The sequence below is a fragment of the Gadus macrocephalus genome, chromosome 11, assembly GCF_031168955.1.
Source record: "Gadus macrocephalus chromosome 11, ASM3116895v1".
Classification (NCBI taxonomy): domain Eukaryota; kingdom Metazoa; phylum Chordata; class Actinopteri; order Gadiformes; family Gadidae; genus Gadus; species Gadus macrocephalus.
Window position 1 is genome coordinate 18139932 of NC_082392.1, and position 18410 is coordinate 18158341.

Here is an 18410-nt window from a genome sequence, read left to right on the forward strand (position 1 = left end):
TGTTTCATGTCACACTTCAGGCTTAGGTCAGTGGCATTTGGGACTTTCCTCTTTCCCGTGTGTGTGTGTGTGTGTGTGTGTGTGTGTGTGTGTGTGTGTGTGTGTGTGTGTGTGTGTGTGTGTGTGTGTGTGTGTGTGTGTGTGTGTGTGTGTGTGTGTGTGTGTGGTTAGGAGTAATTGGAGGTGGGCTGATGGCATGAGATTGACATGTGAGCGTGCCGTGTTCAGTGAAGGAGGTCAGCCTCTCTGGTTTCAGGTAGCTCGTGGATCACCGCAGACCTCCTGTCAGCACGGCGGGCAGGGTTTGGTGAACGTGGGTCCCTGCCTGGGACAGACCCCCTGCCACCAGGGTAGATGGAAGCAGGGTCGATGCAAAGGTCACCATGTCAAGAAAGACGGACATTCGGAGTGAAGCTTGATTTCACACATGCACCATTTTAGGAAGTAAAGGGTCAAGTTGTTATATCATTTAATTTTGTTAATGAGCAAACTCTAAAGACAATTCCTGATGGTCATAAATACATCTAGAGCTAAACCTGAGGGAGCTGTGGGCAATTATTTCTGTAAAATAAATAGAATAATTACTTATAATATTCAAGCAGCTATGTGTAAATCCAAAGCTCTGTAAAACTAACTTCATTCTGTGAGAGCTTTTTGACAGTGAAGCAGGCGTTCAAAGATTTCTCATCCCACTGGCCAAAAAGACAACCGGATAACAAATCAGGGATAGTTTTGTAGCTACCAATTAGGAAAATGTGGTTGCCTTCCTCTGCCTGACTGTGCTAGTCTACACAGGCATTGTTGGTTCATTTTTTCTGTTAGGGGAGTTTCCTCCAAATCTTGTCTACTGCTCCTTTGAAGTTAGGATATTGTAATAACAAAAATTGTAAGAATGTCACTAACTATGCCTACCAAATGTCACAAATCACGATGCATCCACTTTCTCGACTGCTGCAAAGAAAAAGGCGACACAATATATTATGAGAGAGCTTTCCACATTTTATTTTGAAGATTACCATAGCTATATGTAACGTTTGACAACAGGTATCCACTACAGAATAATACACTGAAGAATTCTGTCTTTTCAATTTTTTTCTTGTAATCTTTAGCTTTCCGTTTTTAGACAGCAAAGTGATGTTTTGGTCCAGTTCCATTACTTCTGTGGGTGAATCCGAACCGGCCCTCTCCAGCCTCCTCCACTACTATGTGTTCTGGGGGAGAGGGGGGAGGGGGGAGGGGGGGGTAGCGATGATGGCAAACATTGAAACACATGCACATGTCATTTAACTGGAAACAGCTTGAGAAGGACGATGCTCAAGACAATCAACGTTATGGATAGAATCCTGTCCTTGTTTCTGTTTTGCCTTTTTTTCTGCTTTAGTTTTTCTTCTCCTCACCCGTGGTTTTTGTTTTTTTTCTCCACTTCTCCGGCGACACCCATAGTACTATTTAGAATAAGGCTATATATGACTGTACAGCTAATGCAGCCCAAGGCCCACGCTGCTGTTTCTAGATAAAAGAGCACCAAATGTACAATTCTATTTACAAAACGTTTTTCCTTGTTTCGCCAACTCATAAAAACAGAAACTTTTATAAGATAGCTTTCTCTCTTTCTTTATCTTCTCAATCCGCTGTGGCCACTTAAGAGGCGGCGCGGGTTTGAATTATACAATAAAAAAAACGAAAGGAAAGTAAATGTCCATGTACATATAGCTGCAACGTACTGTATAGCTTATTGCCAATGCCCTTAAAAGGATATTCCCATATTCCCTGCCCCAGGTTCGCTCTGCCTATGATTTGTTCTGTCAATCATTCGAAGGCCCTTCTTTCAAAGCGGTGTTTCCTATGAGCTTCTATAATAGAGGAGGTGTTTTTTTTGTTAATCAAATTATTTTAATGAGATTATCAGGGGGGGGGGGGACACGTGCACGGCATCACGCACGTGCACACACTCACACACGTCAATAAATGTTACGCAGATAGGCATCGACTGACCAACGGACCAAGATAAACACAGTATTTTTCAAACATCAGATATATATATCGCTCAGAAGTCCCAAGTTGAAAAATAAACCTTTGTATTCAACATATATACATCATCAACAGAAGAAAAAGTTTAAAACAAATTCGACGCTTGTCTCAAGTCTGGTCAGCATCGCAACACAAAGTTGTACACAACTTGTACACAAAACCGTAAACCGGTTTCAACGCGCATCGCAACGGGCTCAAGTCTAATACAATTATTTACTTACGGCTGTAATAAGTCAAAAGATGAACCTATTGGTATTAATATTGTTTGTTTCCATGGGAATCTTTTTTCTTTAAAGGGGGCAACGATTTTCACCTAACGTTAATCACAGTTAAGTCAAATCAACTTAACGGTGGATAAACCGGCCATCCCTCACCACCGCTCAAATACTTTGTACATCTCGGGCGGCGAATAGAAAAGAAAATACTACAAAAACGCCTAAAATTACACAATTCAGAAGCGCTGAATAAAACTGTCAACCCCTGAAGATGGTACAGAGACGGTGCCCTCTGTGAATCACGTCGGGCACCGCGTCTGTAGTCATGACAACAGTTTAATGTGCTACAGTATCCTGCCGTAGTGAGCAGGATTCAAAATGCACCCCGAAGGATGAAGCATACATTCCCTTTCGCCATCTGGCGCTCAAAGTGTGTGTCGTCTTGAAAGCAGCACTTAGGGTCCCCACTGCGAGGGGGTTTGGGGGGCAAAAGGAGAATTTACTTCACTATGGGGGTTGTGTGTTTCAGTTTGTTTTAAGAAAACACAATCAACGTTTAATTCTGTACAGTTTAAAAACCAAAACCAGAGACAAAAACGCGAGTACATAAAACGGATTGTCAGTGCACCATGGGAGATAAAAAGCTATAAAAAAAAAAGGTGTCAACTAAAGCAGTTAAAAAAACCGACAAGGAACAGAACACATCACGCAAACTCATAGCCGTCCTTGACATCGTGACGTGTCGACTCGAAACAAAACAGTTGACGCCTGAAGACCTTTGGCTTGGTGTTTTTTTTTCCCGACAAGGCCATATTCTGAACAATGGCTGATTTTCGTAAGGATATAACCAGTTAACAGTAGTATACCTATGGGCATCCAAATGTCCAAATGTAAGAAGGAAACGTCTGAGAAACAACAGGTGGAGAAAAACGACACAAACCTCTCCATTTATAACGACACAACAGCTGGCCTCAGGACAGCGGTGGCGGTGGGTTTCTTGGTAAGAGCTTGTCTTAATAGGGACGTGTCCGACCGCCAAACCACGGCTAGGGAAACCTTTCCAAAACAGTGCTTGCCCTTAAAAAAACACATCCAAATCCAGAACCTCGTGAAATGAAACCCCAAAAGACACCGTACAATACAAAGTCGCCCGTGAGCGATGGAACAAAATGCACGAAAGCCGACTTAAAGGTCCAATGACATGCCACCAGGTGTGGGTTGATTAGCCGTTACAAGCCGTCTTGGAAATCTGTCCCTTATGACGTCACAGGTGGGCGTGTCCACCTAGATGTGTGACAGATAGATGAGCAACGTTTGCTCGACCGTCACACATCTAGGTGGACACGCCCACCTGTGATGTCATAAGGGACAGATATCGAAAACGGCTTGTAACGGCTAATCAACCCACACCTGGTGGCATATCATGGGACCCTTTAAATCAAACACCGTAAAAAAACTATTTATGAAAAATAAAAACCTTGCGTGAAAACACACACACAAACATTAAAAACACAGTCCGGGCAACACACACATCTCGTATGTACGCAATCGCACACACATAGATCCATACCCATTAGGGAAAGCCGTAAGATGGAAAAAGTCAAAGCAACAATGAGGTAAAGCGATGCTGAGAGACTAGCGAGGACGAGACCGGAAGGCAGGCTGTGATGTCGCTAAGGAATGAGGAACTTTTTAGTCGTGTGACTGCTACGGCCAGAAAACCGACGATGCAAGGTTGTTGTTGTTTGGGGGGGGGGGGGGGGGGGGGGGCACTAGCACACATATTCTCTGGAGTATTTTTCCGAAAAAATAAATCAATCGTATATGGAGACCACGGGAGGGTAACTCTGCAATGTTCTGGAATGGGACGTGTAAAAATAGCTTTTAGTTTAGGGGGGGGGGGGGCTGAGGTCGATACAAAAGAACATAACAAAGAGCAATACCAGAGAGTGGAGCAACATGGAGCCGATGGGGTATTTGGTTGGACCAGGGGCCTGTTGGAGGACTGTGTTACTGATGGTGAGGCGGGACGGGACGGGATGGGGGGGTTGGGGGGTGTTTGTTTTTAGATGACCTGGCAGCAGCTGGGCGGAGCCACGGTCGTGCACAGCAGACCGTCCCGGGACCCCCGCTGGATGTTGACCGAGATGGTCTTCTCACACAGAGGTAGTTGGAGCACGCCGTTCTTCAGGCCGTGGCGGTCCCGGGCCCCGCCGCCGCCAGCCGCCGTCTTGCGCTGGGCGTGCGTGGCCCGGGGCGGCGGCGGCCCCCCCGTGGGCAGCGTGATGGTGTCCAGGCTGCCGTTGGAGCCCACGCACATCTTCCAGCTCGACTTCTCCGGGAGCTTCCCGCCGCCGCCGCCCCGGGGGTCTATGATGTAGCGGCCGCCGCCCCCGCCCCGTCCCGTGCGTGCCCCCCCTGCCGCGCGGTGGTGCTGCAGCTGGGAGCTGAGGCACAGGCTCATCAGCTTCAGGCTCTCCACCAGCTCTGTGCTGCGGCACGCCGCGCGCGACGGCCGCGACGACCCGGTGGCCGTCGGGGGGCTGGTGGTGTTAGCGGCGGGGGCGGGCGGGGTGGTGGCTCTGCCGCCGCCGCCGCCGCCCCCGCTGTTGGTGCTGCTGCTGTTGCAGCAGCTGGAGGGGCTGCTCTGTCCTTTACCCCCTCCCCCCCCACCCCCTCCGCCGCCAGGGGGGCTCCCGGGGTCAGGACCGGACGAGCCGTTGCCTTCCGAGGGCGGCTTGCCCTGTCCCGAGCTACTCCCGCCTCCTCCTCCTCCACCTCCTCCTCCTCCTCCTCCTCCACCCTGGCCGCCCCCGCCGCCCCCGGAGCTCCCGGGGGGGCCCTCGCTGCTGTCCCGGCGGTTCCAGCTGTAGCTGAAGCCCGAGTCCTTGTCGAGCCGCCGGCGGTGGCTCTCCGAGTCGTCGTCGCTCGTCTCCGAGCTGGAGCACGACGAGCCGCGCCCCTGGCTCTTGCGGCGGTGGTAGCGCTTGTGGGTGGAGCCCGGCGGCGACGAGGCCGTGGGGGAGGTGGCGGCGGCGGCCGTGGCGGCGGCAGCGGCGGCCGTGGAGGTGGAGGTGACGGCGGCGGCGGCGGCGGTGGAGGCCAGGTGCATCTTGAGCCGGCTGAGCTTGGGCGGCAGGCCCTCGTCCGTGTCGTCGCCGGACTCGCCCTCCTCCTCGAAGATCTGGTTGAGCACGGGCGCACTCTTGCGAGACGTGAGGCGGTTGGTGATGGAGGGGGGCTTGCGGCGCAGGATGACCTGCGCGGCCTGGGGGGCGGAGTCGGTCTCGTCCTCCTCCTCCTCGTCTTCCTCCACTCTGTGGGGGGGGGGGGGGTGGGGTCAGATTGTTGGTTTAGTGGACGGTTCACTCAGTTCACCATTCGATACACGATATTGGGTTCACGGTTCGATATTATAACTATGTTTTGAACCAAAGTCGGATGAAAAAAATCTACGAAAAAAAAAATAATAATAATAATAATATTGTAATTTATTTTGAAGACACATGATATGCAAAAAATGCCATTCGCCCTACATTTCAATTTCTTATGAAATTGTGTAAACAAAAAGGTTTTCTTAGATTATTAATTTTTAAGGGCAACTTATGCCCATAAATAAAGTATATATAAAAAAAAAAAAAAGCACAAATAAAAAAACGTTTCAGGGGTGCATTTCGTCTGGTTTCATTATCGAAATATGGTCCCCCCCCTTATAGTTCAGTGCGTTTCTCTTAAGTGTGCATTCACGAGGTGCGAATGCAAGTCCTCAATAATGAGGACTTCAGAGCCAACATCAATAATGCAACGCATACATAGTGGAGTACTACGCCGTCAATAATTCACACGCACAATACTTTGACAGAGTTAATACGGCTCGTAAATCAGCCAGGCTGAGACGTCTGCGCTCAAGGTCGGCCCGGCGCTGTCTGCCAGGGGGAGGAGGGTTGGAGCGGCGTGTTGCCTGAAGGCAGAATACTACAAAATAAAAGCCCAGGGCTGACACCTCTGTGTGTGCGTGTGTCTGTCGCTCTCTCTATGTCTGTCTCTCTCTCTCTGCGTGTCTCTCTCTCTATGTGTGTGTGTCTCTCTCTCTATGTGTGTGTCGCTCTCTCTCTATGTGTGTGTCTCTCTCTCTATGTGTGTGTCTCTGTGTGTGTGTGCATGTCTCTCTCTCTCTATGTGTGTGTCTCTGTGTGTGTGTGCGTGTCTCTCTCTATATGTGTCTGTGTGTGTCTCTGTCTGTCTGTGTTCGTCTCTCTCTATGTGTGTGTCTGTGTGTGGCTCTCTCTCTATGTGTGTGTCTGTCTGTGTGTGTCTCTCTGTCTGTGTGTGTCTCTCTCTATGTGTGTGTCTCTCTCTGTGTGTGTGTCTGTGTGTGACTCTATGTGTGTCTCTCTGTCTGTGTGTGTCTCTCTCTATGTGTGTGTCCGTGTGTGACTCTCTCTATGGACCCTATTTTAACGGTCTGAAACACCGGTGAGAAGCGCCAAGCGCAAGTAGCTTTTTGTGGGCGGTTCTACGGCGATGTCGCTAGTTTACCGGCGTGAAAAATGACTCTTTCGCCCGGCGCATATCTAAAAAGGGTTGGTCTGAAGTAGTCTAATTACCCGTAGGTGTGGTTTGGGCGTAACTTGCAACAAACCAATGAGAGTGCCAGCTCCCATCCCGTTTAAGAACCATGAGCGCATTTGAATCTGACAAGTTGATATTTTGACAGTGCGTCTGCAGTCTCCGATGACAGATGCACATGAATTTCAAACTGCAAATGGATCAGTTTATGGCCAAATAATATGGCCTATTTCACACATGGAATAAGGTTTTCTTCCACAACTTCAGGAATACTGAGTCCTCAAATACATTTCGGCAAAGAAAACGTATATGATGTAACATATGATATGCGGTAACTGTCGTTCTATTTAATGATATACGCAATACATTATCAACAACGTTTCTTTTCAGTATTGTATGCATTATCGTTATCGACTTGTGTTCCTAATATGCATGTGTCCCCCCGTCAATATACATTGCCATGGACTGTATTATGCGTTACGTGTTTAGTTTGCGTGTGTTTAAACAGATGGACGCACACACGCGGGCCCGCGCGTGTGTGTGTTACACGTACACACACGCGCGCCCTCATTCTTTTACTCGCGGCAAAACAATCAAATACTCATCAATCCTAAAAGTTATGGGCATGTACACGATGTCTGTGTCAAGAAAATATGTGTTTGCCGTACGGGCTTTGCAGATGCATTGATTTAAAAGTACAACTTATTACTGCTGTATCAGATGTTCTTTCCGAAAAATAATTTACAAAGAATGTGTGGCTAGGTAGATGAGAGAAGCAAAGTGTATGCGCGAGGTGCACAAGTAACATTATGCATGCGCCCTTAAAATAGCATCTGAACAACGCGCCACTGACTTTAAACCAGGTATTTCCTGGTTTGTGGCGCAAATGGTTTCTGAAACGTCAAAATAGCACCAGGGAACGTTTGCGCCAGAACACGCCTCCTCCATTCGCCGAGCCGCCCCTTGGGGCGCAAGATCATTCCCTACCCTATCGACGCGTGGCGCAGGAGGGAAAAGAACGCTCTGCGCCAGATGCAAACTAGCAACTGCACATGCGCCAGTGATTAAGTCAATTGCGCCGGATGCTAGATAGGGCCCTATGTGTGTCTCTCTGTCTGTGTGTGTGTCTCTGTCTGTGTGTGTCTCTCTCTATGTGTGTGTCTGTGTCTCTATGTCTGTCTCTCTCTACGTGTCTGTCTGTCTGTCTGTCTGTCTGTTTAATACAGGAGCCACAGGTAGAAACGGTGGAATGGTACCTGAACAGGCAGGTTCTCTGCTTGGGAGCCGGCACGGCGGGGGCCCGGTGGGACCCGGGACCAGAGGAGGGGGGGACTGCACACGCACCCTGGGGGGGGGGGGAGGAGGAAGAGAGCGAGAGCGAGAGCGAGAGAGAGAGAGAGAAGGGAGGGAGACACAGAAACAGACAGAGAGAAAGAACACAAGAGAATAAAGGTTGTAGCCGTCAGAATTCAGAACTTTTCCCCCAGCATGGGATCCTAGCGTCTCATCCTAAACCCCCCCCCCCGTGTTCCAGCCCCCTCCCCCTCCCCTCGACGGCTGCTACATCATACACCCCCTCCTGAGCCCCCTGATGCCAGTGACCCCCGGGGGGGGGGGGTTACCTGCGGCGAGTCGGTGAGGTCCTCCCGGCGGCCCAGCTCCAGGGGTTTGGAGGCGCGGTGGCCGTTCAGCAGGTTCTCGGCGCTGCGGGCCGGGGACTGGGGGCCGCCGGCCATGGAGGCGGTGGCCAGGCTGTCCTCGATGTCCTGGTGCATGTCCACGCGGCTCGGCCACGACTGCCTGCGCAGCAGAACCGGCCGACAGAACAGTGGGTTTAGTTTGGGAATGTTGCACATGGATTGACTGGGTACCGTTCGGCCGGCGATGTGACGTCGCCCTGCGGTCGGGTCTGGAGAAGAGCAATACATTTCTTTCTGCCTCCGATATGTTTTTAGCGGGAGCCAATCACCAACTGGCTTTTCCCCCTGGCGTGCTATTGGCTGGTTTAACACAATGACGACAGGGAAGCGACGGAATGCGGCCAATCGCGTACAGAGTAGTTTGAACTAAGTCGTTGGTCACGCCTCTTGTGCTGAAGAACATGACAGCAGCCTCCCCAGACCAACGTGCAATCTACGATGGAGCTTGGTCTGGCAGCCAGGCTAGTCAATTGATAGATGGTTCCGTCAAATAATGCTTTTTTGTATATATGGACGATTCTGGCTTCGAAATATCTCAAGACGTTTGATTTTAAAAGCCAAGTGGATCTGTCCCTATCCTGTTCATCTTGTCTTATCCTTCCATTTAGACATCTCTCTTCATGTGATGTTACTCTATGAGGAGAGGACGGATAGTGTGTGTGTGTGTGTGTGTGTGTGTGTGTGTGTGTGTGTGTGTGTGTGTGTGTGTGTGTGTGTGTGTGTGTGTGTGTGTGTGTGTGTGTGTGTGTGTGTGTGTGTGTGTGTGTGTGTGCGTGCGTGCGCGCGTCATGTGTGTGTGTGCGTGCGCGCGCGTGTCATGTGCGTGCGTGTGCGCTTTCAGACTGGATCCTTCCTCTATGTAAAGCTCTAGTGACAGAGACCCATCTCCAGTAGTGCCGGAGCCGGTTACCCAGGGACAGAGCGTGTCAGCGATACAATGCCTCCACACATCAGGTGTGCGGGACAACAAAGAGTCAAAGCCTGTTAGTGTATTCTAGACAGGCGGTCGTGTCAGTCGGCGTGAGAGCTGAACACCGCGACGACTCCGCTACACTGCTGCTGTTGTACTGGCAGCGGGGAGGCTGTGAACCGAAACCGATGGATACTTATAACTAGGGCTGGGTATTGCCAGGTACCTCACAATTCAATTTGATTCTTTAGGTCTTGATTCGATTCGATATTGATCCAATTGCTTCGATATCGATTCAATAATACGTGCAGATGACAAAAATACCTAATTATTATTTAGAATTAACCATTTCAAAATGAATTAACCATTTCATTGGGCTTTAAAAGGGGAATACACCATTGTATAGTATTGTTCCTGAGCTAAACTTGCAGCATAAAAGTAATAATCATGACATGGATAAATGTAAAAGGGCATGTATATTTAGGCAAACTCGCTTCTTTTTTTTAATGGAAATAATCGATTTAACAAGAAATCTGAATCTAAATCGAAACGAGAGCAAATAAATTGCAGTGCATTGTTGAATCGATATTTTTACCCAGCCCTACTTATAACTATGATGCACTTCCTTCCTGCGAATGTCAATGGATGGAACGGTGCTGGTCACGCTCCACACTTCTTGATTGTGCTGTGGTGCGTGCATTATGAGCCTATGACTCTTAAAAAAAAGAAATCACACTTCCACTTTGACAGTGACTCGTCTCCTGGGAACTAGCGTCAAACACCAAACACAGGAAACCCCCGCGTTGCCACTCTTGTTTACCGTACCCAAATGGCACAGAGGCGGATGAAAACAACACACGAAAAATAAAAGAACGACAACAAATATTTGCTGAGATGCGTGTGGATGGTGTGAGTGGAGCTTCTAGTGTGGATGACGCAGCTCAGCACACAGCCTTGTGGGAGCCCTCTGTTGACACGGAAGATCTCCAAACAAACAGCAGGGCCCAGCCCATTGGTCCCCTGGCACCGCCGCGGCCGCCACTAACGTCATATGGCCCAATTAGGCTTGTGCTAGGCATCACTGCTAGAAGGGATGGGCGTGAGGAATCGATTACTCGAGTACTCCTCGTTACAAATGAACTCGGTTGGTGGACAGGCAAACTCCAGTTTGCATATAGACACTGTCGTGGCAATTTCTCTATCAGATATTGCGTCTAAGCAGATGAGATATTTAGATGCAAAAAGCACACAATACTGTTGACAATTAGTGGTCATATATATTTGTAATAAAAGTACGAACAAAGATACATCACAACATGCATCAACAAACAACATAACAGGCATACATTACAATAATCTGAGGCCTCAGATGGGAGCTTCTCTTTGCGTGTTACTTCATACTCAAGGTACGCTGGGGAGAAGTCCGCTGAGAAGCTAAAGTCAGGAGCTTTTATACACTTAGATCGGATCCTTGAGGGCAGTTGGCCTCCAATAAACCAAAAGCCTTTGTTAACCAGATGTTAATCAATTGATTGAAGTTTCTTCAGAGGTTAAGAAGGTGGTTGAGGCTGTTCCTTATCACCCTTTGCTTCTCTACGCTCCCCAGGGGGTCAAGTAAAACAGGCCCAAACCAAACTACATACAACACGGAAACGGAATGTGAAACCAGATTACATCACATGAAACACTAAGAATTACATTTTAGAAGACCATGCAGAATAGCAAGATTCCAAGAATGGAATGTGAAACCAGATTACATCACACGAAACACTAAGATTTACATTTTAGAAGAACCTGAACGTAACATGTAGATTTTCCATCACAACACACAGACAAGTTTTATGAGGCAAATGTATCACATTTCTGTGTGGCCCGTGCCGTGTGCACAACGCCAGAATTAAAAAAGTTAAGAGATGGCGGGTATAGCGAAGCGCAGCGAAGTATTGGAATACTTTACAGAAATAGGAGATCATAAGGTGAAATGTAAAATATGCCAAGCGAAATTGAGCTACCACAGTACTACAAGTACTATGCGGCAACATATGCTCCTGAAACACAACGGTGAGTTTGGGAAAGCAGACCCACAGCAACCAAGTGTGTCTTTTTCGTTGTTGTTTTTTAAACCGTTACAGGCCTTTGTTCGACGTGATTTAAATGTGGGACGCATATTTATATGTGTTTTGAACGTTTGCAAAAATAAATAATGAATACTCTGATAACTCTGACTGTTTTGATTGAGAATAAGCATTACATGTTTGGTTGGTAATATTGCCGTTCATCATTAGGCCTATTCCTGCTGCAGATGCGTTGCATTCTAAAAATAGATTAGATTAAACGAGTACTCGATTGATCCTCGAGGAATTCATTCGATGACTCGAGTTTGGAATTTACTACTCGTGCCCATCCCTAACTGCTAGGCTAGGTCAGTGTGCACGTCTGTCGTCCCGGGACGCCTTCCCGCCCTCGCCGGCTCGTGTGTGGTGTGTTGTTCATAAGGCTCTCGCGATTTCATTCTTCCAAGAGAGCTTGAGTTCACTTAATGCCTTCATCAGTTTTGGCTGTGTAAGACGTGATGGGCCAGAAAATACTTCTTTGAAATATATAAATAGGTTATTAAACATTTTTGTATCACTTATTAAGCTAATGCCAAGTAGCAACGATGCCTAGTAGCTGGTCTGTCAAGGGCATTTTAATCCTGTAAGGATTTAATCACTTCCTCCTCCCAATTTTAGTTTTCACCTTGTATTTATGCTTAAGGGGCGATCACACCTAAAGTGGAGAACATGTGAAATGCACAGGATTCTTCTCGTGTGAACGATGAAAATGTGCGTGCTCGCTGCTTAAAGTCCTGATTAAATCTCCTGAAATACACCGAGCCATCTGCTTATGACACCGTGTCTTGTAGGGCATGTGACTCTTTCGACTCACGATTTGACTTTTGGGGTCACGATTCGATAAAAATAAACGATTTCAGGAAATGATCGGTTCGAATTTCCTGATCTACTCAAGCGATGTAGCAATTGATGACATAAAAGCTGAGTAAAGTATGCATACAATTATGGAAAGTATGTATACGATTAAATATTATAATACAAAAGTTATTTATACTGATTGCAGTAATGTCACTCAGCAGGAAACGTATGAAAAAGTCAGATTACTATGATACATCCTGTGGAATGTGTCATACAAAGGCCGAAACTCTTACGTTATGACTAATAAGTTCCTCTTCCGGTCTTATTTCTATGCAGTCCCCCTTTTATTTCGCTTTAATTGCCACAGAGACGCACGGCAGTGGAAAAGGGAGGCACTGAGAAACCTGCGTTGTCTATACGTGTTGCTCGTCTGTCTGTTCACTGCACACATTCTCTCCACCATCCCTATTTGGCCCCGGGGAAAGGAGCAGGACATATTTGTGTCAACACGATGAACAAACAACTCTTCCCACGATTGTGTTTGTCTTTGTCCTCTGGGCTGTTCTGTCCTACCCCAACTGTGCACTGCAATGGTAATTGGTTTATCCATAACTCCTCTCATTTCCACCCCTTTTGGTTTTTTAATAAGGGCAACTGAATAAAAACTGTAGAGATCGTGTCCCCGTGTAAACCCGAGGTCCAGCGGCGGTATTAAGGTCTGAGGAGTTGACGTCTTCAAGGGCTGGCTCAGTGGTCATCATGATGACGACGGAGGCCAACTATGTTGTGCTCAACCCACCGTGATTCCCTTGGACCCTCTGAGACCACTGTAATATATATAAAATCGGAGTCTCTTCTCTTTTATTAATACGCGCAGTCTGAAGCAGCGTTAAAAGGTAAAGAAGTCTGCGCAGAAAAACGACATTCTCTCTATTTAGTTATAGTTGTTGAGTCTGTGCCAGCACACACTTTAAATGACTTTACCAGGCCATGCACTGGACTCGGCTGAACAAGGCCTTCAAGCACATCAGAATTCAGCTGCGTCCATGAGAGAGTATACAAGTATGTGTGTGTGTGTGTTTGTACACATGTTTCGGTGTGTGTGTGCGCATGTTTCGGTGTGTGTGTGTATGACATGTTTCGGTGTATTTGTGTGCGTTCGCGCGTGTGCGTGTGTGCGTTTGTGAGTGGTGGTGTGACCTTCTGTCTATGTGCATGACTGCGTATATGTGTGCGTGCGTATGTGCGTGTGTGTGTGTGGGTATGATTGTGTGTGTGAGTGCGTGTGTGTGTGTGGGTGATAGGGTGTGAGTGTGTGTGTGAGTGCGGATGTGCATGTGTGTGTCTATGTGAGTGCGGATGTGCTTGTGTGCGGATGTGCGTGCGCGTGTGCGTGTGTGTACCTGAACTGGGCCTTGTTGGCGTTGCTGGGGCTGGAGGAGCGCGTCTGCACCTCCTTCTCCTGCTTCTCCCTGAGGGTGCGCTCGGCCAGCAGGTAGTAGGTGGCCGTGATGTGGTTGTACTTGTTGGTCTCCAGGGCCCTGCGAGACACAGACACACACACACACACACACACTGAATACGGAGCACTTGTGGGTCCGTGTGATGTGAGTTAGTCAGTCACTGAATGAGTCAGTCTGTAATTTTGTGTGTGTGTGTGCTCGCATGTGTGAGGGAGTGAGTGAGAATGTGCATGCTTGCATCTATGTTTGCATGTATGTATGCATGTATGTATGCATGTATGCATCTATGTATGTATGTATGTATGTATATGACCAAGTCTGTGCATGTATATATGTTTGCATGAATGTATGCATGCATGTCTGTGAGTGAGATGAGTGAGCCAGTGTACGTCTGTCCGTCTGTGTCCGTGCATGAGTGCATAAGTAAGCGTGTGAACAGGACGTTGCATCCCCGGCCACACGCTTGTGGTCTCAGAGCTCCCCGAGGGAGGGCCGCGGTAATGTGGTGACTGGCTGCAGCGTGTCATCCACGGGCCGCTTACTTCAAACAGCCACCACATCTACCACCACATCTACTGACACCCGGCGCCACTGATGTAGTAAGGCACGGTCCTACAACAACCAGAGAGCCCATCACCTATTGATGACACCCCCCTAAACCTAGCCACCCCAAAAGACAAGAGAAACCATATATTAACAATAAAGACACCTCGAAAAGGAACGCAGAGTGGGGGGAAAAATAATTGTCCATGGTGATGGTAAACTGCCATCTTGCCTACAATAACCTGCCAATTCAGATTGTGTTGTTTCACTCAACTGCACGGCTGCTGTCTGTGGGTGAAAGGGGTGGGCAGGGGAGGCAGGCTGCATTGTGACACGTGGATTACTGTTCATCTGGGTGGCCGAGGAGTAGGGGTTTTCTCAGACCTCCAGGCTCACACTGGATTGCAGAGATGAACTGAGACGATGGCAATATTAGAGGCGGACAAGGTTGGTGTTATCTTGGCCGGAGCGAGAGAGAGTGAGATAGCCCGGGTTGCCGGCTTAATTGTATCAAGACTTAAACTGAATTTCTTTTGTGACTAATAACGATATGAATACTAATAAGTAACGCAACTGCACATCATCATAGTCCACGTGGTTGTGTGTGTGCAAAGAAATTAATAATCTATGTATAAATAAAGGGGAGGAAAAAAAGGGAGAGTAGTGCTTGCAACAATTCGTCTAAAAACGTATAAATTACTACGTGTCTGATGAAGCACATTAGTTCGTGCCCACATTCACATTACTTCATTTGCAGTATTATACTGCCTGTTTGGACGAAATGATTAGCCTTAGAGGAACAAATTACACATCGCCACCGTATCCAAGCAACGCATTTCATTCAATCTGCTACTTCTCTGTTTAAATTCCAACGGCCATATTCCTACAGCAACGCGCTCCACGAGACCTATGGATCCATACCATCCTAACGCATCCTAGCATGTCAACATGTGTTAGCTCCATTAAAAAACAATGAAATAACGCATCAGCACTATATCACGGAAGAGATTTAACACCTAACACGACATCATTTATTATTCTATGCAAATGGTGAAAGCGAGCACAATCCCTCCATCGTCTCCATATCATAATAAAGAGCCACATCCTAATACAGAAGCATATACAATAAGCTTGATATGATCTTGAGTGGGGAGGAACATATTACCCAGAATTCAACTGTGGCTGGCTGTACTTGGTAATATTGAGAACATTAAGTAATTGCTTTACAATATGAATAACAACATCAACAAAGGAAGAATGTACTTCCCTGGACCACCACCCACAGCTGTGAATACATGGTGTACACATAGGGAGGATTACATCAGTTGTTCCCTTTTGTGCATTGGCAGTATCAGGGATTCTCTCTGACTGAGCTCATAACTGGAGCCCATAACTGGAGCCCGACCGACAATGGGGTTTAGAGAGAAAATGATGACTGATACAGATATTAAAAATATTGCTATATTGGCCGTTATTCAATATATTATGTGGCTTCCTGGGGGTGTGGCATCTCCTTGGGATTTGCTGTTCACCCTCCAGCTATGCTTCGGGCCACATTGACATCAAATTAAAATCATGAGCTAAAGAAACTAGGAGGAGCTCCTAACCTTCACACAGAACATGATGTAAAACGGTTGGTTTTGGGAGTATGTACTTGGATGTGCTCAGTCAAATCATTTAGAGGTTCAACCAACACAGTAGAGGATTTATATAGATGTAATTTATAAGTCAACACCAACGTTTTATATCGGCAGGTAGGATACTGATATATCTGTGATATATACGTATATATATCGGCCGATATAATCTTACAACAGATATATAGGCTGGGTTCTACTCGCAACATTGTCTTGGAAAAAAGTCTACTTCCAAAATATAAATATAGGACCTAATTCTAAAAAGTTTTTTATACAAAAGATTTCTTATGCATACACTGAAACAGTCTTCAAAGAATTCAATAAAATGCTTAAGCTAATTGTTTGCATGAATTTGATTCATGGATGCGCACGTATATTCTGCAAACGGAGGCCGGATAACGCTTTTGCTGATCAGAACCCGAGTGTGCCAGGTCTCCGTTCCAAGCCAATCTCACAAATTATACAAGCTGTCATTTTCAAAAGAAAAAAAACACCACCTAAGTACAGCCGCCCCTGTTCACTCGCTCCACGAGCCACATCTATTCCAACGAGACACCGCAGAGCACGCGGCCAAGAGTAACAACGCAACCGGAGGGCCGTAAATCGTCAGCGTATTGATCTGCCGTCCGCACGCTCCTCAGTCCTTAACCACTTCCATTTCGCTTGGCTGAGACAATGGAAACGCCGAAAGCACACAGGCTGTGTACAAGGGGTCCATGTCGGTTCTTACTGCCGAGGCAAACGAGAAATATGCAATGCATTTAGTGAAAGTGAACTCTACGACGATTGTCAACTTTAATTGCTTAGCCCTTAATCACAGTAACGGTGCTTTACAGGCCATCTATTGATGACACTCTCCTGACCCTAGCCCCCCCCCCCAAAGGCCAAGAGAAACCATCAATTAACAATGAAGAAATCACGAAAAAGGAACGCAGAGTGGGGGGAAAATAATTGCCCATGGTGATGGTAAACTGCCATCTTGCCTAAAATAACCTGCCAATTCAGATTCAGTGTGAAGCATAGTTCCTTCTATCGCAAGAGGATGAGGATACACCCGCAACACACAACCCCAACACACACACACACCCACACCCAGGGTGTATTTTCACACCACCCTGTGAGAATACGACAAGTTCATCGACACTAACAGAAAAAACACAGAAACAAAAAATCGAAGAAACACTTTCTCTGTTCTCAATGTGTTCTGTTCCGGGTTATATTGGATATAAGGAGCCAAACTGATTTAGTCTGTCGCTCAATTGAGTGTGTGCATACAGGCACACGCTCGACACAAGATGGCACAGAGAATACACTTTGAACACAAACTGTGTTCAAAGCTCTGCCGCGTCTCAAATGTTGGTTTCCCCCTCCAGCTTCTTCTGCACCCTCGGTGCTCCCTGCAGCACGCTACCAAACAACCCGCCCAGAGGATGAAGGTACAATGAAAGCAACCACAGAGTTCTATGGGGAAACTTTTGATATCTTTTCTCTCTCGCTTGTTCTGAGCGGTGTGTCAAACCAAACACTTCCGCTGCGATTGCAGAGAAATGAGAGAGATATGTCCTTTGCGAGCAGGAAAAACGGTTTGCCTGGAGGGGTTTCTGTTAACATCGTGTAGGGTGTGTAGGCTGCTGTGCCGCAGTGTAGTGCGTGACTAGAATAACACTGTTGACTGTAGCGGACTGTAGTTCTGTGCTTATAGGTGTGTGTTATAGGTGTGTGCGTATGTAGGTGTGTGTTTGCAGTTGTGTGTTTGTAGGTGTGTGCACCTGTAGTTGTGTGTGTTTGTAGGTTGGTGCGCCTGTAGGTGTGCGCTTATCGTTTTTTTTGCAAAAATGCGTATTTAAGTGTGTGTCTGGCTGTGTGCGTCTGTAGGTGTGCGTCTGGCAGTGTGCGTCTGGCAGTGTGCGTCTGTAGGTGTGTGTCTGGCAGTGTGTGTCTGGCAGTGTGTGTCTGTATGTCTGGTCTGTAGGTGTGGTCTGTAGGTCTAGTCTGTAGGTCTAGTCTGTAGGTCTAGTCTGTAGACCTGGTCTGTAGGTGTGTGTCTGTAGGTGTGGTCTGTAGGTGTGGTCTGTAGACCTGGTCTGTAGGTGTGGTCTGTAGACCTGGTCGGTAGGTGTGGTCTGTAGACCTGGTCTGTAGGTGTGGTCTGTAGACCTGGTCGGTAGGTGTGTGTCTGTAGGTGTGGTCTGTAGGTCTAGTCTGTAGACCTGGTCTGTAGGTGTGGTCTGTAGGTCTAGTCTGTAGGTGTGTGTCTGTAGGTGTGTGTCTGTAGGTGTGGTCTGTAGGTGTGGTTTGTAGGTCAAGTCTGTAGACCTGGTCTGTAGGTGTGGTCTGTGGGTGTGGTCTGTAGGTGTGGTCTGTAGACCTGGTCTGTAGGTGTGGTCTGTAGACCTGGTCTGTAGGTGTGGTCTGTAGACCTGGTCGGTA

The 18410-nt window shown here is 47.4% G+C and overlaps 1 protein-coding gene across 2 annotated transcripts in view; it reads right to left on the bottom strand.

Moving 5' to 3' along the window:
• Positions 1–4003: 4003 nt before the first annotated feature.
• LOC132467764 (SNF-related serine/threonine-protein kinase-like) overlaps positions 4004–18410 on the bottom strand; it is a 45386-nt gene continuing 30979 nt past the window's right edge. For both annotated transcript variants that reach the window (XM_060065310.1, XM_060065311.1), the window contains exons 5-8: positions 13741–13878; positions 8438–8615; positions 8072–8160; positions 4004–5563 (exon numbers count right to left, since the gene is read on the bottom strand). In XM_060065310.1, the coding sequence (XP_059921293.1) occupies positions 4312–5563; positions 8072–8160; positions 8438–8615; positions 13741–13878 (1657 nt within the window). In that variant the 3' untranslated portion in view covers positions 4004–4311. The remainder of the gene's footprint in view (positions 5564–8071; positions 8161–8437; positions 8616–13740; positions 13879–18410) is intronic.